At 49.6% G+C, this 27,615-nt stretch overlaps 1 protein-coding gene across 2 annotated transcripts in view; it reads right to left on the bottom strand.

Annotated features, from left to right (window-relative positions):
• The window catches only part of LARGE1 (LARGE xylosyl- and glucuronyltransferase 1), a 479,868-nt gene continuing 452,253 nt past the window's right edge, over positions 1-27,615 (bottom strand). For both annotated transcript variants that reach the window (XM_049771991.1, XM_049771992.1), the window contains exons 10-15: positions 24,982-25,137; positions 13,728-13,891; positions 11,068-11,346; positions 5,422-5,568; positions 2,973-3,168; positions 1-1,526 (exon numbers count right to left, since the gene is read on the bottom strand). In XM_049771991.1, the coding sequence (XP_049627948.1) occupies positions 1,329-1,526; positions 2,973-3,168; positions 5,422-5,568; positions 11,068-11,346; positions 13,728-13,891; positions 24,982-25,137 (1,140 nt within the window). In that variant the 3' untranslated portion in view covers positions 1-1,328. The remainder of the gene's footprint in view (positions 1,527-2,972; positions 3,169-5,421; positions 5,569-11,067; positions 11,347-13,727; positions 13,892-24,981; positions 25,138-27,615) is intronic.

The raw sequence follows: 27,615 nt of genomic DNA, 5'->3' as shown, positions 1-27,615 counted from the left end.
GAGTGTAAACTTGTTGTTTATCGAGTTTGCTCTGTACATGGACGAGTGTCTCGGCAGCTTCTCACAGGAGTGGGAGGGAGAGGGAGGGACGGTCTGGACTGAACGCAGTGTTCGCTGGTCGCATCACCACTCAATCTCAACAGCCCAGCTGAGCGCAGGTCACAGGCTCTAGTTCTCACCCATGTAAACATGACATGAAGAGTGAAGATCCAAGGAAAAGGGGACAAGGTTAGTGTCAATTCCATCAGCATCATGGCAATGTCGCTGACTGACCCTTGGAGGGGTTCCCCAAGAAAATCAGGAGTGGTGACCTTGTCCCTTCTTGTCGTGAATCCCATCTACTTTTCAGGAGGCATCTTCAGCAATGGGGTGCAAGTGGATGATTCAAGTTCTTCAAAAGGTCTGAAAGGTCAGTCTGCACCAAGACAGCTCCTTCCAAGACCTGTGAACTGCCTGGAGAGATGGGACCCTTGCCAAATGGTTTTTGTGGGCTCTCTAGAGCCCCGGGATTGTAGAGAGGAGGGAATTCAGTGCCAGGGGTGACCCTTGGATTCTCCTGTAGGAAGCTGCCTGAAAAAACACTGGCTGGAGATGTTGGTCCATTGTGCCTGACCACTGTTGGTTGAGGCAGTTGAATCTTAAAAAATCAGATTTTCTGGTTTGGAAATTCCCCAACACAAATGTAAGACATCAAACCAAAAAATCCCCCTCCCTTCTGCCTATCATCCCCACAGAAAAACAAATCAAAATGAGAATGACCTTGAGGCTTAGAACCAACCAACAGCACCTCCAGAGCCCTCCAATACAATGTTGTCCCCCAGTGGATTTTTCCAAATGGTTGATTCTGATCATTGGTTTGCCCTCCTCTTCGATAGCCAGCTGGACTGCTGGGCAAAGAAGTGCATTTCCTCTGGAAGAAGAGACATGTTTGCTTTTATTTCCTGGGATGGGTAACCCCCAGCATCCTGACTTTTTTCTCTTAAAAAAAGCAATGAGACCACCCTACAGACCTTCTTGTATATGGTTTCATGGGAGGAGACACCCCCTTTGCTTGCTCACCCCACTGTGTCCCAGATTTGAGAATCGTGTAGATGAACTGATTTTCCAAACTCGGACAGTGCCCAGTCCTGGTGCATAGGGGAGCAAGAGGGGGCCTTGACCCACATCTCTGTCGTGAGAGCAGCTTGGTGGGGTCAAAGAGACAAATAAAAACAAATGAACAAAATAAAAAGTGCTGCTCGACTTTGAGTTTGAAGGCAGGGCCCCAAACAGCCAGTGGCTCTCCTCTTATAGAACGTCTCTCCCCCGAAGGGTGGCCCGTCTTGGTGCTAACTATTGTTCTCCGCGGTGAGATATTTGAGGGCAGCAAAGCCATAACGGCGAGACATGTCTTGTTGAAACTCCTCCTTCAGGGTTTTGAGACAGATGCGGTATTGCTTGTTAGACCGGAACTTGGTGATGTCAAAGCTGGGGGCATGAGGCATGTGGATCATGTAAGCGTTGGGGAGCACGGTGAACTCATATTCCTGGAGGAGACAAGAGATGTGTGAGTGCTTGCAAGAGTCCCCCAGTCATGGTGATGAATGCTAATGGGGAGATAAGCCAATGTCCCTGTGCATGAAGAAAGTGGGCAATGACTCCAACTGAGCAGGACCATGGACAGCAACACCATCTTGGAATGGGACCCTTGTGGCCCAATCCCAGAATTCCCTTGAGTTTTGGTATTCTCTATGAAGCAGAGGCAGTAATGTCTACCTTAAATTACAGGTAGCCAGTGCAGCTGATGGCCCATAAAAAGATCCTTGATTAAGCTGGGCTCATTCCCCCCCCCCCCATGGTAGGTAACAGTGTAGGATGACATAGGTCACAAGTGCTTTGCTCAAGTATCTAAAGTCTGTTGATGTGATTTCTCATAGGGATGGAGAGTTGAGAGTCTCCATACATTAGTACCAAAGAGGGGAACAAAAGGCATTAGGGTGGAAAATGGGTTACACACGACTGAAACTCATCCCACACAACCTACACACCTTCATCACAAAGCACCCCCTGAGAGGTCACCATTAGGTAGCAGAATTCAGAGACTGATAAAATGAAAGACTCCAAAATGAAAGGTCTGTGTGAAGCCCTCAAAAGAGGAAACAGAAATTTAGCCACACATGTATGACTTGAGTCACACACATGCCTCATTCCTGTGTGGTACAAGCTGTGACTACAGCTTCACAGAGGGTGGGGGTGTAGAGAAAGGACACTTGAAAGCCCCACAATGAATCTCTACCCTCCATTCACTGTCTGGTGTTTTACACGAAAAGTTTGTGGCTCTGGTCACATGCAACTCCTTCAGACTATTTTGGAAGGAAGAGTTCAGTGACAGTAGTTAAGTGGCTTTACTGACTAAATATAGTCTAAGAACCATCACATGGGGATTGGAGAGATAACATAAGGGAGTCAGGGCTTGTCTGCCTACAGATTGGCATCAGATAGGTCTCCCTTAGCACCAGTAGGTGGCACCCTTTAACACTGAACCAGGAATAAGTATACGAATGAGCATAGCCAGGTTTGATCTAGGTACACACCCCCTCTCCCCAAAAAGCACCACTTATGAAGCCATCTAGTCAAATAATAAGCTCAGTCTGTGTGTCTTTGACAAGCAGTTTCTACAATACTTTTGTGTCAGTGATGGGACTCAGGGTTGACCAGGAAGTGCTGCTGTCTTCCTCACTGAGCTGAGTGAGGTTCGGGAGTCCTGGCTGGAAACCCCAGTCTCACCCAAGGACAGAAATATGAGGTAGAAGCGGAAATCGACAGCAATGATGTGACAAATCCATATTCCCTGTCCCTAAGCACTTCTTATGAGACTGTGATTTCCTTGGACATCCCTCTTAGGACTATGACCTTCAGGGTCACCTTGTCATGCTCTCATGGAGACTTCTCCCTTCTCCCCCCTCAGTGCTGTGTCCCTTCGTCCTTCTTACCTGCGCGTCCAGTTCCATGATGTGAGCCACCTTGTTCCAGCCAAAGCCCACGAACCTCCGGTCATACTCGGGGCAGTCCCGCCTCACCACGACGTAGGGCTCAAAATCGGCTTCCCACTGCACCCGGTAAGGCGTGGTGGCAGTCCGCCACTTGGCAAAGTTGGTGGGTGCGTGGCCTTTCATCCATACATGGTACCTGGACACAGGGAGAACAGCCATCAGTGGCAGGAAAGAAGACAGGATTTCCCAGGAAGAAGGAAGTGGTGGCAGCAAGAGGCACAGAGCTGTGTCCTTCCAAAAAATATGCTCATGTCCTGTACAGAATCTCTTCTTGGAAATAGGGTCTTTACAAAAGGAGGTAGGAATACATTAGTAAATTGTAATTAGTAAATTGTAATTGTAGTTGTAATGTGGGCTCATTTTTTTTTGTGGTTTTGGGGTCACACCCAGCAGTGCTCAGGGGTTATTCCTGGCTCCATGCTCAGAAATTGCTCCTGGCAGGCATGGGGACCATATGGGACGCCGGGATTTGAACTGATGACCTTCTGCATGAAAGGCAAACGCCTTACCTCCATGCTATCTCTCCGGCCCCGGGCTCATTTTTTTTTGAAATTTCAAATTTTTATTATAGCACTGCAATCTTTTTCTTTTTGGTTTTTGGGTCACACCTGGCAGAGCTCAGGGGTTATTCCTGGCTCTATGCTCAGAAATCGCCCCTGTCAGGCACAGAGGACCATATGGGATGCCGGGATTCGAACCACCATCCTTCTGCATGAAAGGCAAATGCCCTACTTCCATGCTATCTCTCTGGCCACATAGCACTGCAATTTACCAAGCTGTGCACATTACACTTCAGGCATTCACTATTCAAACACTAAGAACACCTCCAGTGTGACCTTCCCATCAATTTCCCACCCCACACCCTACTCTGCTCCCTTGCAGGCACAAGTAAACAAATTTACTTCAGATTTTTTGTTTCAACACAGAGGCAAAGAGAATTACCAAAAATTAGATCATTAAGTTAGATCAACAAGTAGATATAATTGTTGTATTTCTCCATTGTGTTACTAAAGTCAATGTCTAAGGATTTACTGGGTTGTAGTTTGTGCTAGTTAAACTTTCTGTATTATTATTTAGACTCACATAGCTAGGTGGTCTTCTGTGGAACTTCTCCATCAGATATGTTCTGATACTCTTGGCTGAAACTACTATGAAATTTTGTTTTGTTTTGTTTTGTTTTTGGGCCACACCTGGTGATGCTCAGGGGTTACTTCTGGCTCTGTGCTCAGAAATCATTCCTGGCTTGGGGGACCACATGGGACGCCGGGGATTGAACCGAGGTCCATCCTGGGTCAGCCGCGTGCAAGGCAAACGCCTTACTGCTGCACTATTGCTGCAGCCCCCTCTACTATGAAATTTTGAGGTGTGGGGACAGAGTGATAGCACAGTCGTAGGGCAATTGTCTTGCACACAGCCCATCCAGGTTCAATTGCTGGCATCCTATATGGATTCTAGAGCCTATCAGGAGTGACTTTTGAACTCAGAGACAGGAAAAACCCCTGAATGGTGCTGAATGTGGCCCCCCCGAAAAAAAACCCCAAAAAATAAAAAAGAAAAAGAAAAAGAAATTTTATAGGTCCAGGATCTATAGATCTGGAAAATAATTTGGTGGTTTGACAATTTAATAGGATTAAATGATGGAGGCTAGTTTCTGTTGAAGGCTGTTGGGTGTGGTTGTGGGCTGCGGTGGCTTCAGGAAGAAAGGGGAATCTGCCTCTGCCCCTTCCAAGAAGGCTCCAAGCTTTCAGCCTGGACCAAATTACCTGGGAAGATTCAGCAGCCATCATTGTCTTTTGTTGCTTAACACGGGAGCTGGGCTTTTTATGCTGGGAAGATGGGTGTATGGGCTCATTGAAAAAAAACAAAACACAACTATATATTATTGGGGCTGTAAACTTCTTATAATTTAGTTGCAGTGGCTTCAGCTGTGATGAGTGTTGGAACTGCCCATTCCAGCACACAGAGAACAGGTCAATCCCAAGCCATAGGAGAAACCAGCCCAACAAAGGCAAGACACATGGCAGTTAGGGGGGACACAGAGAAGGAGTCAGGCTGGAAACAGTGCAAAAGAGAGGAGAACCTGCCCCGGTGTACGAATAGGTACATATCCATCACACATAAGCCCTCACACACACACAGACACACAAACACACACAAATGCAGAAACACATGCACAAATACACACGCTCACATATGTGCTCATATATAAATAGACACTCACTTATTCATACACACAAATGCTCTCACACATACTTATGCTCAAGGACACATACAAACACCAACACACCCATACAGCACGAGACATGTACAGAGAGCATGTGCCCCTTGTGGGCTTGTGGGGGCAGAGGTCTGGGCACCCCGCCAAGAGGCTGTAGAGAGGGCCGCTCACCTGAAGGTGAAAAGTGTCCCCATGTCCAGCATGGACAGCAGCTCCGCTTTCGACTTGGGGAATGAGAGGCGGTAGCGCAGCGTCTCGAAGGCCGGCACGATCATCGCCTTCTTGGTGTTGGCCAGGTCCAGCTGGACGACCGACTTCCTGGAAGGCAGAGAGGGGGCCCCCTGAGGCCAGGAGGCGGGGTGCAGGGAGGGGCAGGAGAGGGTTCCCACAGCAAGGGGAGGCCCAGCTTGGGGACACTGCTCAGGGTTCAAGGCACCTGCTGACCCCTTGAGCACTGCAGAGGGGCACGTGGATCCCCTGAGTATCCCCAAATAAAGATGGGGATAGCTGGGAGAGCTCTGTACAGGGCCCAGGGTGAACCGCCGTCTCTGTGTATGACAGCGGGAAGTTTCAGAGAAGGAAGAGGGCAGGAAGGGTTGGGGAGTGGCCCCACTACATCCCTCACCTTTGGCACTCAGAGTCACTAAGAGCCAAGTACACAGAACAGAGGTCCACAGAGGCAGGGTCAGAGGTCACTGCCAAGTGCCCAGGCAGATAGGAACAGCTAGACAGAAAGCTGAATGGAGATGCACTAATCTGGGTCTTTCATCTTTTTGTATTTGGGTACACTATGCAATACTCAGGGCTCACTCCTGCCTCTGTTCAGAAATTACTCTGGGTGGGGCTCAGGGATGGGCTCCAGACTGGCTATGGGCACGGTGAGTGCTTTACCCACTGTGCTATCTGTTTGGCCCTCTTGGAGTCTTGAACCCCTTGAATCCTGCAGTCCCTGAACCTCTCCAGCAGCTGGACCCAGGCAACTGCGGGCAGGTCTGTCCACTTACCATACTTTAAGTCTTTGAACCTTTCTACCCTGCACTGCCCATCAGTTTCCACTCTTGTGACCTCCACCTCTGAGCATCCCTCAGAGACAGAGGAAGGTTGGAGTGGACCCAGGCATGTGAGGCTAGGAGGGGTGAGGACGGAACGTGGTGCCTAACTCCTTCCCTGCATGCAACGTGCCCTGCTGGGGTAGCTTCTCCAGGTATAGATTCCTTCCCTCTAGCATGGGCAACCCTGGCTCCCTCCTGGAGTTGCTTTTGTGGGCTGCAGAGGATCCTCTAAACATGAGGACACATGGCAGGCAGGGTTATAGGCATGTTGACCCCACAATCTCTGATGCTCTGTAAGGCTATGGAGAGCCCCTGTCTTGGTCTTCCTTCCTTCCTTCCTTCCTTCCTTCCTTCCTTCCTTCCTTCCTTCCTTCCTTCCTTCCTTCCTTCCTTCCTTCCTTCCTTCCTTCCTTCCTTCCTTCCCTCCCTTCCTTCCTTCTTTTCTCCTTTCCTTTTTCCCTCCCTCCCTCCCTCCCTCCCTCCCTCCCTCCCTCCCTCCCTCCCTTCCTTCCTTCCTTCCTTCCTCCCTCCCTCCCTCCCTCCCTCCCTCCCTCCCTCCCTCCCTCCCTTCCTTCCTTCCTTCCTCCTTTCCTTTTTCCCTCCCTCCCTCCCTCCCTCCCTCCCTCCCTCCCTTCCTTCCTTCCTTCCTTCCTTCCTTCCTTCCTTCCTTCCTTCCTTCCTTCCTCCCTTCTTTACTCCCTCCCTCCTTCCCTTCCTTCCTTCCTTCCTCCCTCCTTCTTTTTCTTTCTTTTCTCTCTCCTTCCTTCCTCATTCCTTCTCTTCCTTCCTTCCTTTTTTTTTTTTTTTTTGATTTTTGGGCCACACCCGGTGGTTCAGTTCAGGGTTTACTCCTGGCTCTGTGCTCAGAAATCCCTCCTGGCTTGAGGGACCATATGGGACACTGAAGGATTGAATCGTGGTCCTTCCTAGGTTAGCATGTGCAAGGCAGATGCCCTACTGCTTGCGCCACCACTCCGGCCCTGCCTTGGTCTTTCTAGATCTTTCTTAGACATGCTCTTGGGATCTCATTCTGGCTTCCTGCTTAGATACTGACTTGTGTGGGTGGCCAAAGCATGCTCAGGTTGACTGCCTGTGATTCTGGAGTAGGCCTCCCTCCCTGGGTGTCAGGCAGTAGAAGGCAGATGCTGGGCAGCCTTCATGAAGGAGCAACCAGGACCCTTGGCTGAAGCCTGTGTCCAGTGAGGTGCATTCCACACCAGAGAGAACAGATGCCATCAGCAAGACCAGAAAGTACCAGTGCCTGTCGAGATGTGGCGAGAGAGCACTCATTGCTGGTGGGAATTCTATCCTAACTCTTAATATGCTGCTAAGTGTTAAAATTGTCAACATGGGGCAATTTTTGTAACTCTCTAGGCCTTTGTGGCCAGATCCCAATCACTGTCAATACTTCACAAATATGGCTATTAAAAGCACTAAGAAAATGTATGCTTGAATGAATGAATATGTATGAGGCCAGGCTGCGTTGCAGGGCGCAGGGCTGTGCAAACAGCTCTCACCTCTCTCGTCTATGTGGAGGGAGCAAAGATCCAAGTGTAGGGGTGTGGGGTGCCCTCTCCCCTGGGCACTCACAGAGAGGAGACCACCTGGAGCTGGGTTCCAAGGAGAGGCAAGAGTTAGCTGGGAAATGGGGGTCTAGGGAGTTGGAAACTTCTGGAAATAAGCCAGCACAGAGGCCAGGGGAAAGAGGAATTCTTGGTTGCCATGCAGGCGAACTTGTGTGTTCACTCTCTGTGGTCCCTAGGACGGTGTCTGCAGCTCCAGGCCCAAGAGATACTCAGCAGTTGAATGCCTGCTCTGCAGGTCTGGGTTCGAGCATCGGTCCAACCTGATCCTTGAGTCCTGAGCTGGGAGTATCACCTGAGCCTGGCTAGGTCACCTGGGCCTGGCTAGGTATGGTTTAAAACACACAAAGACGAAAGGGAGGAGCCACTGAACTTCGCTGGATCTCAGATGCCAGCACCCTTCTGCCTCTCTACTCTGCTGTCCTGCATTTCCGGCCTGATTTCACCCTTGGTGCGGCTCATCAGCCAGCCTGCCTTTCCGGGGAGTCTGCCTTCCCGTGAGCCTTCCGTGGAGGTGAGTCGACACGCCCAGAAAGGGAGGAGCCACTGAACTTCGCTGGATCTCAGATGCCAGCACCCTTCTGCCTCTCTACTCTGCTGTCCTGCATTTTTGGCCTGATTTCATCCTGGGTGCGGCCCATCTGCCAGCCTGCCTTCCTGTGAGCCTTCCGTGGAGGTGAGTCAACACGCCCAGAAAGGGAGAAGCCAGAGGAGCACGGTTGCTCCGCTCCCCTTCGCTCCCCTTCGCGACGGTGCACAGCATTTAGCCGATGAATACAATCACAACACGTAGAAAAACACACAGTACTAGTGTGACAATGGGGAAACAACACGGGCCAGTGCCAGACATAGAGAATGAAGATGGCAACTCTGATGACTTGAACATGACCAACCACCTAGTCAGTCTCTCAGATAAGGAGTTTAGAGTTGCAATATGGAACATGTTCAAAGAACTCAAACAAAGTATAGAAGAGAAAACTAAAAAGAATCAGGAGAATATGAAGATAGAAATGAGAAAACTCCAAAACACACAAAGACACAGACACATTACCCCCCGCCCCAAAAAGTCACCACAAAGAGCTATGTGCAGTGAGCTGGACAGGCCGATTCTGAGAGCAGAGGGTGAATTGCTTCAAAGTGATGCCTGGGACCCCCAATGCATGACCAAGGAAAGGAGGGAAGCCAGAACTGCAGCTGTCCCCGAAGGAGAGAGAGCAGGGTGGGTTTTGCATGAAGCGGGTGCAGGCCACAGTCTTTGCCGCTGCTGCAGGTGGGTGGAGGATGGGGCAGAGCTCAGTACCAGAATGTCTTCTCTCTGTGTTTCTCTCTCCTACCCATGTCCTCTTGCTCCCAAGTCAGTTCCTTAGGGAATAGGCCTGATTTTCAGACCCCAACAACTCACCCCAGATCCCAATCAGAGCTTCAGTCGACGCTAGAGGAATGATGTTGAAGCGCCCTCTTTGACCACGAGAGGGCGCCCTTGCACCACACATCAGGATTCTACACTCCAGTTGGAGGAAATGGGGTTACTACAGCCTCAAACCCAATCCCAGCACAGTGGTGGGGTCAGGAGCTGGGGTGCACTGGCTCTCGGGTACAGTGGCTCTCTATCATGCCGATGTCACCCCTTTCCCTGAGTACCATGCTGCACCCCTACTTCCCAGCCCAAGGTTTCCTTAACAGAAAGGTCCCTGGAGGACTTTCTTGGCTTATCCAAGTTTGAGGAAAGTGGAGTTCAGACTGGACTCTGGAGAGTGGTGAGGGGTGGGGGAGCCCCTGACAAGCCTGTGTTTTGGGGTCCATGTTTGGTGTCTCCTGAGGAAGCTCTTTTCAAGAGTGAGAGGAAGAGAAAGACTGAGAAACAGAAAATCATGTACATACACGCACAAACACGCAGATAAAAACATACCCACAAACATACATAGACACACAAGAGGAGCAAAATCATGCCTGAGACATCTATGAAGGCCTGGACCACAGCCTCGTGCTCGGGGGGGTACACGGGACCTGGCAGGTACAAGGACCAGAGTTCCACCCCTGTCCCCGAGCACTGCCAGAGCCAGGAGTAATCCCTAAGCATTGTCAGGTGTGGCCTCCAACCAAGAAAAGAAAAACAAATACAAAGGCAGAGGGAATCTTGCTAGCAGGCTAAGAGAAAGGTTGTTCAGAAGTGGGTGAGTGGTGGCACTGGCTTCCCTAGAAGCTGGAGAAGAAGCATCTTAGGAGACTGAGAAAGGCCAGGTGTGGGCACATGCATTTCTCAAGGTGATTTGAGACCTTCCGCTGAGCTGGGGACCATGATGGGGTCTGAAGATCAGGAGCTGAGGTTCTGAATCGGTTTAACTCAGGACATGAGTCACTCTGTGCCAGCTGCCCCATCTATATATACTATACAAAGTGGAGAGACAGAGAGAGAGGGAGACAGCAGACAGAAACACACACACACACACACACACACACACACACACACACACACACAGCAGACAGAAACACAGAGAGAGGGGGGGGGGAGAAAGAAAGAGAGAGAGGGGGGGAGAAAGAGAGAGAGAGAGAGAGAGAGAGAGAGAGAGCACCTGCCATCATTTTCCCAAGAACAAAGTTGAACCCACACAGGATCAGACGAAGAAAAGCCAAAGGGAAACAAACCAAACCAGGACCAAAGACTAGAAGGACGAAATCATGGTTGCCGGAAGGGAAGTGGAGAGAAGCGGGTGGGATGTACCCAGAAAAGGGGCCAGCTGAAAACTAGACTTTGGGTATCCCACCTGCTGTTGCTTCTCTCCACACACCGATTATTGAGAAGGCTGCACCCCAAACCTGCAGAACAGCAGAAACCAAGACGACTTGGAAAGCTTTGTTTGGTTTTGGGCTTAGGGCACACCTGGCAGTGCTCAGGGCTTCCTCTTGGCTCTGTGCTCAGGGAACACTCCTCATGGTACTTGGAGGACCCTCTGGAGTCAATAGGGATAGATCTGGAGTAGGGTTGTATCAAGGGAAGTGCCTGCCTTCCCTGCTATCCAGTCTCTCGGGTCTGGAAACAAACATCTATTAATTGATTTTTGGCACACCCAGCAGTGCTCAGGGCTCATTCCTGGGCTGCTGGGGATCGAACCTGGGTCAGCCAAGTGCAAGGCCCGGAACCTACACATCCCACACAGCTGCAGCAGAACGGTAGCACTCACCTGAGGTTCTCATAGAGTCCGTACATGGGCAGGAAGTCGATGTCGGACAGGAACACGTAGGACGTGGCCACATGCTTCATGGCCACGTTGCGCAGCAGGTTTACAGGGTAGAACTGACCCTCCTTGTACACAATGTGGTAGGCCACGTTATGGCGGCTCATGAGCACCTCGGAGCCCTGTGCGTAGCGGAGGAACTGCTGGGCCTCGGCGTCCGACAGGTAGAGTGCCAGGCTGATGGGGCCCTCCCAGTGCTTGCAGATGGCCTCGAGCATCTGTAGCCTGCAAGACAGTGGGAGGGAAGTGGGGGTCCATGCCTAGCACCCGGCCTCCCTCCTTTCAGCGCTCTATTCTGGTCCAGAGTGGTGGTTTTCAGGCGGAAAGGAGGGGTAGGGTGAAAGGTATGAGATCCCTTCGGCATTGCTAACCACATCGTTTAGAAGGGAGAAAGGGTAGAAGGAGAAAGGGAGGGAAGGAGGGAGAGAGGAAGGGAGGAAAGGAAAGAGAGAGCAGGGAGGTGTAAGATACTTCTTCAATAACTATATTGCCAGCGAGCCAGCCAGCCAAGGTGTTTAGAAAGGAAAAAAGGCAGAAAGGTAGATAGATAGATAGATAGATAGATAGATAGATGTAGAAAGGCATAGGTATGATACCCTTTCACTAACCATGTTGCCAATCATAGTATTTAGAAGGGAAAAATGGGAGAGACAGAGAGTATGAAAGACAAAGGGAGGGAGGTAGGGAGAGAGGGAGCCAAAGAGTGAGGAGAGAGAGAGAAGGATGTCTGCCATAGAGACAGGCAGAAGGGAGGCCAGACAGGAGGATGGGAAGCAAACTGGTGGTGGGAAATGTGCCCCTGTGAAGGGATGGGCTTTGGATATTGTATGATTGAGACTCCATCATGAACAATCTTGTAACTATATCTCCCGGCAATTCAATTAAGATTTTATTAAAAAATAAAAAAGAAAGAAAGAAAATTAAAATTAAGTACTGTGTTTATTTAAAAAGAAGACAGAGGCCAGAGCAATAGAACAGAGAATAGGGCATTTCCTTGCATGTGGCCGATAGGGGTTCAATCCCTGATATCTCATATGGTCCCCCAAGCCTGGCAGGATGGATTTCTGAGCACAGAGCCAGGAGTAACCCCTGAGTACCTCTGAGTATCCCTGAAAAAGATAAAGACATTCTGGAGGGTGCTAGTTTCTTTGTTCCTGCACATCCACCTGCTTCTGGGGGCTCTGGAGAAGGGGCTCAGAATCACGGTCACAGCTCACACCCATGTGGCCTCGTCATCACAAACCCCAGAGACGACCTCTGTGAAATGGGCCTTAACAGTGTGTGGGTCTGGTCTTCCCTTCCAGTTGAGCTATGGAGTTTTCCCTGCTCAAAGCCTTCTCCAGGGAGTGTTGGTGAGAAGACCCTACTAATAATTCGGATCTCTCTATGCCCAGTAGTGCTTGGAGGGGGGGGTCATTGCTCATGGTGACCGGAAATAACATGGTGCTGGGGTGGAGCCCAGGCCTCTTGCATTGAGGTCTCAGTTCATTGAGGTCTTGCTCAGGCCCAGTCCACAGTGGGGCGTCTCCCCCTCGCCCAGCCCAGCTCCTAGCTGAGGCTCCCAAAACACCACGGGCCATGAGAATCCACCTGCCAATGTCACCTTGAGTGGGATGTGGAGAGACACTGGTGCTGACACCGAATTCGGGTCACAGCGACAGGGCTGCTTTCTAGTGTCCTCAGTATGAGGAGAGGATGCCCCTCCTCCCAGAAACCCAGGTCTTGGCACAACTTTCTTGGGGTTTATATTTATTTGGGGGGGGGCACATCCAGCAGCACCCAGGGTTTACTCCTAGCTGTGCACTCAGAAATCAGTCCTGACAGGCTCAGGGAATCATATAGGATGCTGGGGATTGAACTCAGATCAACCATCTGCAAGGCAAATGCCCAACCACTGTGCTAGCATATCATTCTGGACCTCTTGTCACAGTTCTACTTATTCGCTGCAGGAAAGCCCCTTTCCCTTCAGCATTAGAAGTCACAAAAAGCAGGGCCCGAGAGATAGCATGGAGGTAAGGCGTTTGCCTTTCATGCAGGAGGTCATTAGTTCGAACCCCGACGTCCCATATGGTCCCCCGTGCCTGCCAGGAGCAATTTCTGAGCCTGGAGCCAGGAATAACCCCTGAGCACTGCCGGGTGTGATCCAAAAACCACCAAAAAAAAAAAAAGGGTCACAAAAAGCACTGAGAGAGAGAGAGACAGAGACAGAGAGAGAGGAGAGGGAGATAGAAAGAGAGAGAGAGAAAGAGAGAGACAGAGAGAACCAGAGGAGGGAAGCCGAGGCCCTGGACGCTGAGAAAAGGTGGAAGGAGGCTAAGACCAGGAGGAAAAAACAGCTCCCGGGAGCAAAACTCCCACCGGCATCAGCGAAGTAGCTGGAAGCTGCAGTTGCAGCAGAATAAATGAGTCTCAACAGAAGCAGGGACATAAGTGCCACTGCTTCTTGCGGGGTCTGCTGGGGGTCCCGGCTATGCACCCCAATCCTACACCCCCATCTTGGAGGTGCTTAGAGTCTTAAGACTCCCTCAGCCCTTCCCTCTAGCCCAGAAGCAAGGAACCCCAAGCTGGAGGGAAGCCAGCGGGCAGTGTGGATGGCAGCGCCCTACCTGTCCATGGAGAGCTGGGCCACCAGTGTGACATCTGTGGGGTCGGCGGTCGGCTCGGACTCATAGTGCAAGAAGTACAGGTGGGTGCGGTGCACGGTGAAACGCTCGCGTCGGAACTCATAGCACAGGTCGTCCTCATCCAGCTCTGACAGCTGCTTCTGGAGCTGCCAGGGGCAAGGGGACAAGAGTTGAGTGTGTGTGTGTGTGTGTGTGTGTGTGTGTGTGTGTGTGTTGGGGATAGGGAGTAGTTTGGGTACAGGGGACACCCAGTAGTGGGTGGACTGTGCCAACGAAGACCTGGTCAGTTCCTTCCTTTCCCTCTGCATGAGACTTTCGTCTTGTTTTGGCAGGAAGGGATGTGGGGAGGAGGAGAAGGTGGTGGGGATGAGGAGAAGGAAAGGGAGAGAAGCTTGGGGAGGAAGAGGAGAAGGGAAGGGGGCAAGGAGGAGGATGGGGAGAAGGGATTTAGGGAGGAAGGAAGAGGAAGGGAAGAAGAGGCATAGGGGGGAGGAGGATTTGTAAGGATTTTTGTTTGCTTGTTTTGGCTTATGGCCGCACCCTGTGTTGCTCAGGGGACCCTACTGGAAGCTGGAGACCCAACCTGGATCAGCTGTGTGAGAGGCAAGTGTCCTTCCCACTGTGCTACCTTTTAGGTGCCTATAAGTCCATTCTTTATCTTGCTTGTTTGAGGGCCACACCTGGCGGTGCTCAGGGCTTCTTTCTGGCTTCGTGTTCAAGGTGGTGCTCAGCAGATCCATTGTGGTGCCAGGAATCAAACTGAGATCAGCTATGTGCAAGGCAGATGCCTTAACCCCTGTACTAGCTCTCTGGCCCCAAGTGCCTGAAGTGAGCTGAGACATGCCAGGCCTGAGGGACACACTGGGTCGAGGAGAGGTGTTTGCAGGAGCCCCGAAGCTTTTCTGTCCTGGAAATGTCAGAGAAAATGCCCAGGTCTTTCTCCCCTTGTTATCTCAAGATGCTGGGGAAGCATTCAATTGCCTTGTAAGAGAAAAAGGAATGGAGGCCGGAGCAGTGGCGCAAGTGGTAGGGTGATTGCCTTGCACTCGTGAACCTAGGATGGACTGCGGTTTGATCCCCCAGCGTCCCATATGGTCCCCCAAGCCATGAACAATCTCTGAGCGCATGGTAACCCCTGAGCGACACTGGGTGTGGCCCAAAAACCAAAAACCAAAACCAAAACAAAACAAAACCAAAAAACAAAACCAAAACAACCCCCCTTAAAAAAAAAAGAAAAGAAAAAAGAAAAAGGACCTTTCTCACCAGCCTGGAAGCCACTGCCCCAGCCCTGACTTGCCTTCTGAGCATAAGTCCTGGCCACACTCTCAGCAAAATCAACAACATTGACTTCTGTGTAAGGTGTGCGATATGGATTGAGTTTAATTTCTTACACGAATATCCCAAAGACTTCAAAACATTCATTCTAAAGGGTGTATGAACAGCATTATTCATTGCTGCATTTAGCACAATAACTAAGATACAGCATCAGCAGATGATTGGATTATGAAGCTGTGATACATATTCACAATGGAAGACCAGGCAAGGAACAAGGGAACCAAGCAATTTGCTGCAACTTGGTTGGAATTGGAAGAGATCATGTTGAGTGAAGTAAGTCAGAGAAAGAAAGATTTACACAGGATGATCTCACTTATCTATCAGTGGTAGATGGTATAACTGGATGAGGAACTGCCATATAGTAAAGGGGGGTTGCCTAGATCACTCTTGACTCCAGAGCCTAGGGAGGAGAAGAAAAGAAATCAAGGTGGGAAGGAAAAAGATGAGAAAGGGAAGTCCTGGGTGAATAACTGCCGGGGCTTTGGTGATGTTGACAACATGGGTGAGCAGGATGGCACTATATCTAAAGCACAGGCTCACCAAACTTGAAAACATGAGATCTAAGCTGCAACAACCAAACTTTGTAATGTTCCTGCTAAGGATGCAGGAAGGGGTGGGGGTGTGTGGGATAAGGGTGGAAAGATGATGGAGTAGAGGAACACTGGTGGTGGGAGCTGACACTGATGGTAGGTATGATGTTGAAATATAACAATATCTAAAACACAACCATCGATAACTTTTTAAATCGCAATTCTTTAAATAAAACATTCTAGATAAATTAAAAAAGAGCCAGCAGCATGAATTGGGGGGGGGGGTGTCACTGCTTAGAGCTGTGCTTTTCCTGGGTTGGCAGCTGTGAGTGGCATCCAGGTCCCCATGACCAGAGAGGAGGGAGGACTTGTAGGGATGGTGGGGTTATGGCCCAACAGAAGTATGCAAAGACAAGAGTCCAAGATTAAGCATCAGAGGAGTTTATCCTCTTCACCTTAGGAAGCACATTTGTGTCCAGCACATGAGAAATGTGTGTGTGTGTGTGTGTGTGTGTTGTTCTCCCCTTCTCACACAGGTCTGCATCACCCAGTTAGGAAGAACATCATTTCAAGGTCTGTCTCTGCTTCTCTAAATTTCCTGCTCCAGGACTATCGGAAAAGTCTGCTAAATTCAACAACTCCATTGGAGGAACTCATAGTCACTGCATTATTAAGAAAAGGAAGAGTGGGCTAGAGAGACATACAGTGGGTTAAGGCATTTGTATGCAGCCAACCCTGGTTCATACCACATATATATGGTCCCATAATCATTGCTAGAGTGATCCCTGACCACAGAGTAGGAGTAAGTCCTGAATACTTCGAGAATGTGAACCTTTCTCCTCACATTCAAAGGGAAAAGTGACCAATGAAATGATTCTAAGACTGGGCCTGGAGAGATAGCATAGCAGCGTTTGCCTTGCAAGCAGCCAATCCAGGACCAAAGGTGGTTGGTTCAAATCCCGGTGTTCCACGTGGTCCCCTGTGCCTGCCAGGAGCTATTTCTGAGCAGACAGCCAGGAGTAACCCCTGGGCAACGCCGGGTGTGACCCCCCCCCCAAAAAAAAACAAAAAAAAAATGATTCTAAGACTAACCAGGTCTTCCAGAAGTCCCGAGGTATTTGGGTCACTCCAACTGCCAACCAACTGTGAAATTCAAGGTACCAGTGCACTTCAGGGACCTCTGAATTAAGGTCACCTGCAACTATCCCAGTTAGTAAGAAATAGGGTCTGGGGAAGACTGAAGCCCCCCAGCGCATCCCCAGTGGGGCGGCTGAAAGAGAAAAGTATTACACACCTCAAGTAAGATGGCCATGGCGCAGTGGTAGGGCTTTTGCATTGCACGCGGCTTACCAAAGACGGACGTGAGTTTGACCCCTGGCGTCCCATATGGTCTCCCAAGCCAGGAAAAATTTCTGAGCGCATATTCAGGAGTAACCCGAGTGTCATTGGGTGTGACTCAAAAACCAATATCTATCTATCTATCTATCTATCTATCTATCTATCTATCTATCTATCTATCTATCTATCTATCTATCTATCTATCTGGCCAACAGAGCATGAGGGTCTAAGGGAAGTAGCACCAATCTGATGCTTTCCTTAAACATCAGTGTTGAATCTATTTCCAATATGGCAGTGGGCACCTACACTTAGTAGTGAATGGATGGGCAAAGCTTGTCTATCAGCATGTGCTTGCTCCCTAACTCTAAGGGGTTCACCCTTTATGCACACCTTTGTTTTAGAGAACAGGGACACAGGGCTACTAGCAGCCATTCGTACAGCGAGAGTTGCAGCTTAACTGCATCTGACTGACAATCCAATATTGGGTCCTGGGGCATGTCCCCCACAACAATGACTTGGGATTGGCTGTGATGACCAAAGAAGGTACAAGCTTATGACAGTGGAGGAATGATGCAGGAGAGAAGGTGCAGACACTTTACTAGCCCGATACACACAGGGGCAGAGAAAAGAGAGAAGGAAGACCCAGATGAAGATGAGTGCCGACTAAGCTTCTCTCCAAGTGGTGGGTTCCCCAGTGGTATTTTGATGGGTTTCTTTCTACTTTTGGTCATTCATGAATTCCCCATGGGCGATCCTTGACATGGGGCATGTCAAAGGGCTTAGTTCACTGAAAAGTGTTCCCCAAACCCTAAGCCATATTAGAATGATTGCACCATGTATCTTTTCTTTTCTTTTTTTTTTTTGGTTTTTGGGCCCGGCGGTGCTCAGGGGTTACTCCTGGCTGTCTGCTCAGAAATAGCTCCTGGCAGGCATGGGGGACCATATGGGACACCGGGATTCAAACCAACTACCTTTGGTCCTAGATCGGCTGCTTGCAAGGCCCACCTTGTATCTTTTCAAGGTCTGATCCCAGCACTGACCTTCATGGATGGCAGGGCTGATGTTATCTCAAGAGAAAGACTCTTGAGAAGCTTCAAAGCTATCTCCCAGGCCACTACCCCCAGGATTTCGGGCCATTTCTCCTGGGAGCTGAGCCTGGAGGGAAAGTATGTATGTATGTATGTATGTATGTATGTATGTATGTATGTATGTATGTATGTATGTATTTGGTTTTTGGGCCACACCCGGCGTTGCTCAGGGGTTACTCTGAGCTATCTGCTCAGAAATAGCTCCTGGCAGGCACGGGGGACCATATGGGACACCAGGATTCAAACCAACCACCTTTGGTCCTGGATCAGCTGCTTGTAAGGCAAACACCGCTGTGCTATTTCTCCGGGCCCGTATTTATTTATTTTTAATGAACAGGGTCCACAGCTTGGGCACAACCCCATGCTATGCTCAGGTCACTGAGGGAGCCGGGATTCCTGACAAGCAAGTCACGGAAACAAAAGATAAATTCCTCCAGCTACCAGATGCATTTGCTGAAATTGCTTCTCTGGGCAGCCAGCTGAGGCACTGGGAGATTTTGGACTCTGGGGAAAATGGCCCTGCCAGAACTTTGCATCATTTCTTCCCATCCTTCAAGATAGTGGCCCGGCAGACCCCAGAGCAGGCAGAAATGATGGCTGAGCAGGTCTGAGGATTTAAAGAGGGTGGGATGCCCTAAGCCCTTTGGGACAGGTTCTGTTGTTCGAAGTCAGGAAAAATGTGATTAGGGGAATCATTGAGATCTGAGACCAGATATCACCTATGATCATTTTGTAAGGGACCTTGAATAAGTTATTTCTTCCCCCAGAGAGGCAAAGAGCTGCGTGAATTTGGGGGTGAAATCATCCCTGAGGCTCATGTGCTCATAGGGTGGCTCAAAAGGCTGCGCTATGCATGCTCCTCCACTCCAAATACTCCAGCACATTCTAGGGGTTTGGTGCTTCCTTCAGCCCGTTTAAAGGAGATCTGCATCATCTGAAATATTTCCAGGGAAGGTTCACCGGAAATCGTGTGGTCTGGGCCTGGTGCATGATGGGAAGATGCACATGCCCAAAGAATGGCCCATGAGGGAGGCTCTAAAGATCCCTGCGGTCCATGGCAGATGCTTGATCACAGTCTCGCGAGAATCACAGGCAGATGATTCCTCTGAGGAACACAGGCAGCTACGATGCCGTGTGGCCCGTCCCCATGGGTCTTTGTAGTTCAAGGAAGGAGCTGGTAACAGGGTGACATGGTGACATGAGGCTCACCCATGGGCACATTCTGACTTTCCTTGGATCTGGCTCTACCATCCAGCTGCTTTCATCTCAGCCTTCTGTTCCCGAGCTCAACATGGAGACAGCAGCAATGCGTTTCTGGGAATTTGTTCCTTTGGGTCTAAGTTGCTTGTTTTTTAATTTTATTTTAATTTAAAAAGTCTTTCGCAGTTGGTTTTCAGGAATACAATGAACCAGGGCCAATCCCACCACCATTGTCGACCTCCTTCCACCTATGTTACCAGAGAGCATCCCATAACGCTACCCTTTGTCCCCTGGCCTGTCAGAATTACAGGCTCATTATAAGTTTAGATGGTTTGAGTCTTTTGATTCTATTGTTCACTTTGGCTTGGCTATTTATTTAGTTCTCTCTCTTTTTTTTTTTATCTCCACAAATGCACTTAAGACCATATAGTATGCCAGGATTCGAACCACCGTCCTTCTGCATGGAAGGCAAACACCTTAACTCCATGCTATCTCTCTGGCCCTTATTTATTTTATTTATTTTTTGGGGGGCCATACCTGGTGATGCTTAGGGGTTACTCCTGGCTATGCACTCAGAAATCACTCCTGGCTTGGGGAACCATATGGGATGCCAGGGAATCAAACCAGGGTCCGTCCTAGGCTAGCGCCGGCAAGGCAGATGTGTCACTGCTCTGAGCCACTGCTCTGCCCCATCCCTTTCTAAATTTTATAGAAAAATGCAGAGATGGGGCTGGAGAGATAGCATGAAGGTAAGGCATTTGCCTTTCATGCAGAAGGTCATTGGTTCGAATCCCAGCATCCCATGTGGTCCCCCGAGCCTGCCAGGAATGATTTCTGAGTGTGGAGCCAGGAGTAACCCCTGAGTGCTGCCGGGTGTAACCCAAAAAACAAACAAACAAACAAACAAAAAAAGAAAAATGCAGAGATATGAGGTAGAACACAGTAATTTGTGTCCCAAGGTTCTATGAAAAAGGCAGGAGCCCTTATCTAAAAGATTTAAAATGGGTGGCAGTTTTTCTCCAACCTTTGCTGTGTGTATGGCTCTGATTTTTTTTTCACTCCCTGTTAAGCTTTGGTGTCTCTTTCCTTCTGAGTGGGCAGGTTGGGTAGCCACCAGACTTCGGGATGGAGATGGAGTGGAAGAGAGAGGTGGGGGTATCCCTAGAAAGCAGGAAAAGCTTTCCAACAGAGACAGAGAAACATGCGTCCCAGCCTACTGTGGCCAAATTACAACCTCTGCAGCTCCCCTGTAATAGCTGGGTTAGCTCCCTTCCTAGACCATTTCACAGGAGGGAAGACAGAGACTTGAACAAAGCCTGAGTTTGTTTTAGTTACCGAGTTACATAGTCTTGGGCCAAGGAGTATGGCAGAGAGGGAGTGTCTTTCTAGCACTTAAAAAAATGTTCCCGCAAAGGACTTGGCATGGATCATGGGTTCTGCAGACAGAAAAGGAGGCAGCTGTTGCCTATGGTGGGGTGTCTTGTATGAGCCTAAAGATGTGTAGATGACAGATAACAGATAACAGATCCTGGCATCAGGAACAGATGGATCAATGAAACCAGTAAGAAAGATCAGCAGAGTGAAATCCAGGTGCCCTCCAGGGCCAACAGGACAGCCCTGAGTCACAGTGTCCAGACTGGCCCTGGAGGAAGAAATGGCCAGATTGCACCATGATACATGTCCAGCTCTGCCACTGAACAGCTCTGTCCTCAGCTCAGTGCTTTGAACCTCCTCTTCCTCCTCTACAGGATGCAGTGAACCAGGGTGAGAGAGGAGAGATGGTGCAAAGGGCTGAGGGTGCTTGCTTCATGCTGAGGTCCCAGGGAGCACTAGGTTCCTCCCATCCCCAGTACCCCAAGCAGAGCTGGGAATAGCCCTGAGTACTCCTGGTTAGACTCCCTAAATGTAGGTGAAAAAATGACGAGGGGTAGAAATCTGACTAACTTGCACATGATACTGATGTTGATTTTAAATAGGGAATTTAGGAGGCTGGAAAGGTAATACAGGGGCTTAAAACACTGGTCTTGTGAGAAATTCTATCCCCACCATCCCACAGGGTCACTGGAACCCCACCTGACGTGATCCTTGCAGTAGAGTGGGTAGAGCATTTGCCTTGCATGCAACGACCCAGGTTCGATCCTTGGCATCCCATATGGTCCCCTGAGCCTGCCAGGATTGATTTCTGAGCACAGAGCCAGGAGTAACCTGAGCACTGACAAGTGTGTCCCCCCAAAAAAGAAAATAAAAAAAACCTAGATGTGATCCCTGAGACAGGATTTCTGAGCACCGAGTCAGGAGTAAACCCTGAGCACCAGTGGGTATGGCTCCCCTAAGCCCAAACAACAACAAATTAGAGAACTTTTCATGCAATGACTGACTTAAGAGAGTGTTTGGCTTCACCCACTCTGAGTTGCGAGATGCTGAACAAGTGGCGCCATATTGGATTTTTGCTTCCACTCAGCAGAGGCTGTTGGTGGCATGCAGAACTATCTGCCCAGTGGGTGAACTTGGACCTGGACACTGCCCTCAGCACACAGCCCCATCTGAGTCCGCAGCCACATGTCAAGTTCCCTGACATCATTTCTCAGAGGCCTTCATCATCTGTGCACTTGTCTGTGCTTCTCTGACCTCTGCTGACAGAGCTGGGTGCAGCTGGCATGGACTGGGTTGAAGACCTCCTCCTCTCCCTCTGTTTGTGCCTGTGCACTGTGGGTGCATGCTACAAACAAGCTCAGGGTTACAATCCCCACCCCCATCCTGCAAGACACATTCCTGGAGGGGGTCTAATGTTACAGACCTTCTGTCTGCCCCCAGCCCCAGCCAGTGTGGTCAGCAAAGCCAAGGATTCCAGTTAACAAATACTTAGCTACTGCCCTGCTCTTGCCACCGCATCTGCCCTAGTCTGAGTCCCCTTCTTGCAACACTCAGGGCTTACTCCTGGTTCTGTATGCAAGACTCACTCCTGTTGGTGCTTGGGAGACCAGATGGGATGCGGGAATTGATCCTGGGATGGCTGTGTGCAGGACAAATACCCTCACTGCTGTGCTATCACTCTGGCCTCTAATTCAGCTTCTCACTGAAGGATCTGCCTACTGGTTAAAGCCTTATCTCTCGGTCTTTTGGTTCCTCCCATAATTTTTTTTCTGGCCACACCTGAAAGTGCTCAGATTCCTCCTGTCTCTGCTCAGGAATCACAACTGATGGGGCTCCAAGTACCTTATGGGATTCCAGTGATGGGACCTGGGTCAACTGCAATGCATGGAAAAGTATCTTATTCATTATAATCAGTCTAGCACCCCTTTTAAAAAAATAATTCAGGGCTGGCTTCTAGGAATGGAAAGTGGAGGTCTGAGGGCATTAACAGGCAGAATCTGCAATATTGGGGGGGGGATAAAATACCAGGGACCAAGCGCCACTAATGAGGGCCACCAAGAGAGGACGAGAGGTTAAGGGCCACATCTAGGAACATGGTATGCCTGGCTGGGGAGAAGTGAGCACAAGGAATATAGGGTCCGAGAGTCTAGCATGGAGAAGTCCCAAGACATGGACATGCTGTGTTTGGGAACCCAGCTTGAGGGTGCACTGGGCCCCTATAGATTCTTTCTTGCAGCATCTCTGATGCCAGCCAGGTGGAAAACCCACCTAGGATCCTATTACAGACAGGAATTTCGGGAGGCATTTTGCTTACACCCTTGGGCCTGTCCAGCGCCTGGCACATGAGCAACTCACAGAAGTACCTGGATGAAGAAATTAGAGCAACAGACATGCTAGACTATGACTTGGTATTAAGAAGAGTGTTGAAAAAAATCTCTTGGGCCCGGAGAGATAGCACAGCGGCGTTTGCCTTGCAAACGGCCGATCCAGGACCAAAGGTGTTTGGTTCGAATCCCGGTGTCCCATATGGTCCCCCATGCCTGGAGCTATTTCTGAGCAGACAGCCAGGAGTAACCCCTGAGCAATGCCGGGTGTGACCCAAAAACCAAAACAAAAAAAAAAGAAAAAAATCTCTTTCCTTTTGCTGCAACCTTGATGGATCCGGGGTGTGAGGGGGGAAGTAAGTCCAATGGAAAAAGCTGAATTACAGGAAGATCTCAACTCAATGTGTGTGTGGGGGGTCACAGATAAACCCGAAAACTCTGATCACCAAACTGGGGTGAAGTGTTGCCTCTCTCACAGCTACCTCTGCAGGGCCCGGAGGTGGGAGACACTTTCAGTGGCCTCGGTATGAAGGTGAGAGGCCAGAGAGACGGTTTCCATTTAGTGTATGATGAAAAGTGCCCAACGGATGCCCTGTGATGGCTGACGATGATAAACATGGGTCTGAGTAAAGAGAATTGGCAGAAAAAACAATGAACATGGGCGCTGAGTTGGCATCCATAAGCGTTTCCCAGACTCGGGTCGGAAGTTCAAGTACTTAATGGCTATCTGTGCTCCAGATGAGCAGGGAAGGAGGCTGCTGGGAAACCTCTCACTTGTGGCCACATATGACAGTGCATGTTCTTCTACACAAGACAGCATTAGACCCTGTACCCTTTGATAGATGAATACAAGAAAGTCCTGTGAGAAGGGTTGTTGACTGACACAACACACCACTTCCTTGGTGTAAAATTATGCAGGGGATATCTCTTGGTTCAGATCATTATGCTACCTGATGCTGAAGACCAAAGACTCCATTTCTCTGTTGTATCACCTCCGATAACCATGTTTAACTCTCCATTGGAAATCTGAGGCCCAGAGTGGCTGAGCCATTTGTCTCAAGTCACTTGGAAACCAAGTAAAAGAGATTCAAGTTAAGCTAGGCTGCCTGGGGGACCCCTGTTTAACTCATTTGTGCTTTGGCTGCTGCAACTTGCATGAATTTCTAGAAACATCCAGTGAAATATAAGCTAGGGAAGGAGTTAAAGCAGGGAAAAAATTCGGAAGGACAATGGTCAGTGCTGCGGTGCGTGATATTTACTCAGAAACTCTTCACCTCCCTCCCATGCCAACCATAAAGAAGCACATTGCTCATGAAAACATGTGCCATCTCTTGCATGGACCACACTGAATTCTGGGTCTCCCAGGTTGGCATAGCAGGTCCTCAGAGAACTAACTGTATCCCAGCTATACTCAGAAAGATCCATTTTCTACTATTTCACTGCTATTCAGGCTCAGTTTGATTCCTCTGCTGACAAACTCAGCCCTGATCCCACTCAGTCTGGACCATGCCTTTCTCCTCTGTACTCCAGAGATCAACACAGTCCTCTGTGAGCTCTCCCCTTCCTCGGCCAGTGTCCTTGGCTCTGCACAGAGTCAACCCTTGGTCACTCAGATTAGCATAGTATAGGGATGGGCACCCCCACGTGGTCATTCACGTTCTCACTAGTTTAGGGACAGTCGCCCCTACGTGGTTACTACATTCACTGGTGAGGGACCCCACGTGGCCATTCTCTGGTTGAAGCTATATCTCTCGGTCTTTAGTTCATCCAATATTTTTTTTTCCTGGCCACAACTGAAAGTGCTCAGGTGTGCTATCTCATTGACCCCGACCCTGCTTGGTTTGACTTTGACTGGGATCTTCCATTTCCTTTTAGGCAAAGCATGGAATCCATATTCCCAATGTCCCCAAGAGGGCTACCTGCAAACCACAGTGCATCCCATATGTTGGGGGGCTCTTTGTAGTGGGTCTACCTGCCCAAAGACAGAATAGCAGGGCAACTTCCTGGTGGATCATTTCAAGATGGGGCCCCCCACGTGGTCACTCACATTTTCACTGTTGACATCAGCTTCGCTGGGGCATCCAAAGAGCTCTCGCCTCAGCAAGTTCCCGTCATACTCCAGGAAGGTCAGGTAGAGGTTTCGGAAAAACTCCACATGTTTGTTCTTCACCCGAAGCTTCTTGGGGGAATTCCAGTGAATGACCTGGAGTGGCAGGAACGGGCAGTCAGCCGGGATCATAAAAGATGGGCCTGAGACAGAGGTTAAGGCTCTTGCCTGGCATGTAGCTGACTTGGGTTTGATCTCTGGCACTCTATCTTGGGTTTGATATACGGCCCTTTGAGAACCACCAAGGGTGATCCCTGATCTAGGAAAAAGTCTTCAGTACTAATAGGTGTGGCCCCCAGAAATGAAAGACCAAGGAATTAATAGAGTAAAAGAGAGAAAGAAAGAAAGAAAGAAAAAGAAAGGAGAACAGAAAGAAAGATGAAAAGAAAAGCAAAAAGAAATAAGGAAGAAAGGGTGAAAGGAAAAAATGAAGGGGTGGAAGGGAAAATAGAAAAATGGAAAGGAGGAAAGAAAGAAATGAACACAGAGAGAAGAAAGAAATGGTACCTGTGTCCTTGCACTGGGATCACATTTAGCCATGACTATGGTACACACCAGACTTCCCTTTCTAAGACAGAGAACAGAAGCCGAGTTTGGCACAGGAGTGAGGACAGCTCTTCCTTGTCCTCCCAACTGCCTTAGCCAACCCCCCCCCCCCCCCCCCCCGCTCTCAGAGCAGGGGCCTGCAGAGCTGAGGCACAACTGAGCGACAGTACTCAGTCCCTCCTTGGTCTGCTCTGTCCTGAGTTAACCAGATCCTTCTCCCTCGATCTTTGTTGGGGTCTTTCCAGGGACCCTAGAAACTGATGGCAAAAAGCATTGCTGGCTCGTCTCCCTTCTAAGGACCAGTGATCAGCAGGTGGAAACCCATTTGGTGCCCATCACACACCCTGCATTCATGACCAGCAGTGACTGATTTCACAGCAGAACTAGCACACGGGCCATATGAGATGCCGGGGATCAAACCCAGGTCAGCCCGTGCAAGGGAAGCATCCTCCTCGCTGTGCTATCTCCTTGGCCCCGACCCTGCTTGGTTTGACTCTTTATTGGGATCTACCATTTCCTTTTAGGCAAAGTGTGGAATTCATATTCCCAACGTCCCCAAGAGGACTACATGCAAACCACAGAGCGTCCCATATGTTGGGGGGCTCTTTGTAGTGGGGTACACCTGCCAAAAGACAGGACATCCAGCCCTGTGTACTAGTAGCATTCTGTTTCACCCATGGTTGCTGCATCTTGCTACAATATTTGGCCATTTGGCCCTTAGCCACATGTTGACACCCATATTGGGGGGAAGGACGCTTGTGTGGCTAGCTGTTCCTCCAGAAGGAAAATTGCTTCCTGGGGAGCAGACCCCAGGATGTTGATGTAATGGCAGTTGGACTTGGACAAACCCCTTGGATACCTCCACTGTAATGACAGTTGAACCTGGACAAGCCCCTGGACACACCCCCTTGTCATGCAGGGTATAAAAGAAAAACTTGGATTATTGGGTAGGGGGTGTATGGGATAGTGCCAGATAAGAACCTGCGGTCCATGGAGATGGGGGAGTGGAGATAAAGCATCGGTGAAGATGCTGCCTGCTTTGTATCTATCCCTTTATCTTTCTCTCTTGAACCTGGGCCTCTCCCAACCACCTTTGGCCGGTAAATTCCCCCTTCCCTCACTTTCTCCCCACCTCTGTCCTGGAGGGGTGGGTCACTACAGGTGCTACCAGGCTGGCTGGCTGCCACCAAGATCCTGGACCATGCACCCATTCCAAGAACTGCACGCAGGCAGGCCAGAGTCACTGTCTCCTGGAGGAAAGCACGTCTTTGTGGCAGAGACCCAGGTGCTTTGCCAAGTGCTGAGCCAGCAGCAGTGCTGATGGATGAGCCTCTGACTCAGGAAGCTCACGCTCCCTTCTGCATGGAGAAAACTTTGCATAAGCTTCCCAGACAGATGCACCTTTTAACTTCTGGCGCATGGACCTGCCAGGCACTTGGGGGTACAGTGTGCCCATAAATCTTCCAATTAAGTTCATTGAAACCCATGGTCTATTTTCCCTTACAATGGTATCTGATTGGCTGCTTCATGGCAAGAAACTAGACTCAAGCTGAACCCTGCTTGGTTCTCACTGCTGTTCTGTAATTCAGGCACCTTGTAGGTGGGTTTTAGGGGAAGGAAGAAGGTTTGCAGAGACGTGGCTGGTCCAAGACCACCTGGTGCTTAAGGGTCGGGGCAGAGCTGGAACAAGAACCCTAGTGTCTGTGCCCACTTTGAGACCTCTTTTCCTCCTCTTCCCCTCCTCTTTTCTGTGTGCTGAGGAAGTGGGGACTTGTATATTAGCTATAGCAAGTATAGATATTTCCATAAAAAATAGCAAGGTTGAGGCTGGAGTGATACAGTACAGCAGGCAAGGCATTTGCCTTGCATGGGCTGATCTGGGTTCAATCCCTAGCAAATGTGACCCTAAACAAACAAACATCAGCCACTCTGCTAAGCCTAGGACATAAAAAATATTTATTTTAGATTAGCAGTACTTTTTTTTTCCTTTTAGACTCTGTGGTTTGCAATATTGCAAACCCCCCAAAA

The sequence above is a fragment of the Suncus etruscus genome, chromosome 4 (genome assembly GCF_024139225.1).
Source record: "Suncus etruscus isolate mSunEtr1 chromosome 4, mSunEtr1.pri.cur, whole genome shotgun sequence".
NCBI classification, from domain to species: domain Eukaryota; kingdom Metazoa; phylum Chordata; class Mammalia; order Eulipotyphla; family Soricidae; genus Suncus; species Suncus etruscus.
Note: the sequence above shows the minus strand (reverse complement) of the source record. Positions and strands in the feature narration are given on the sequence as shown.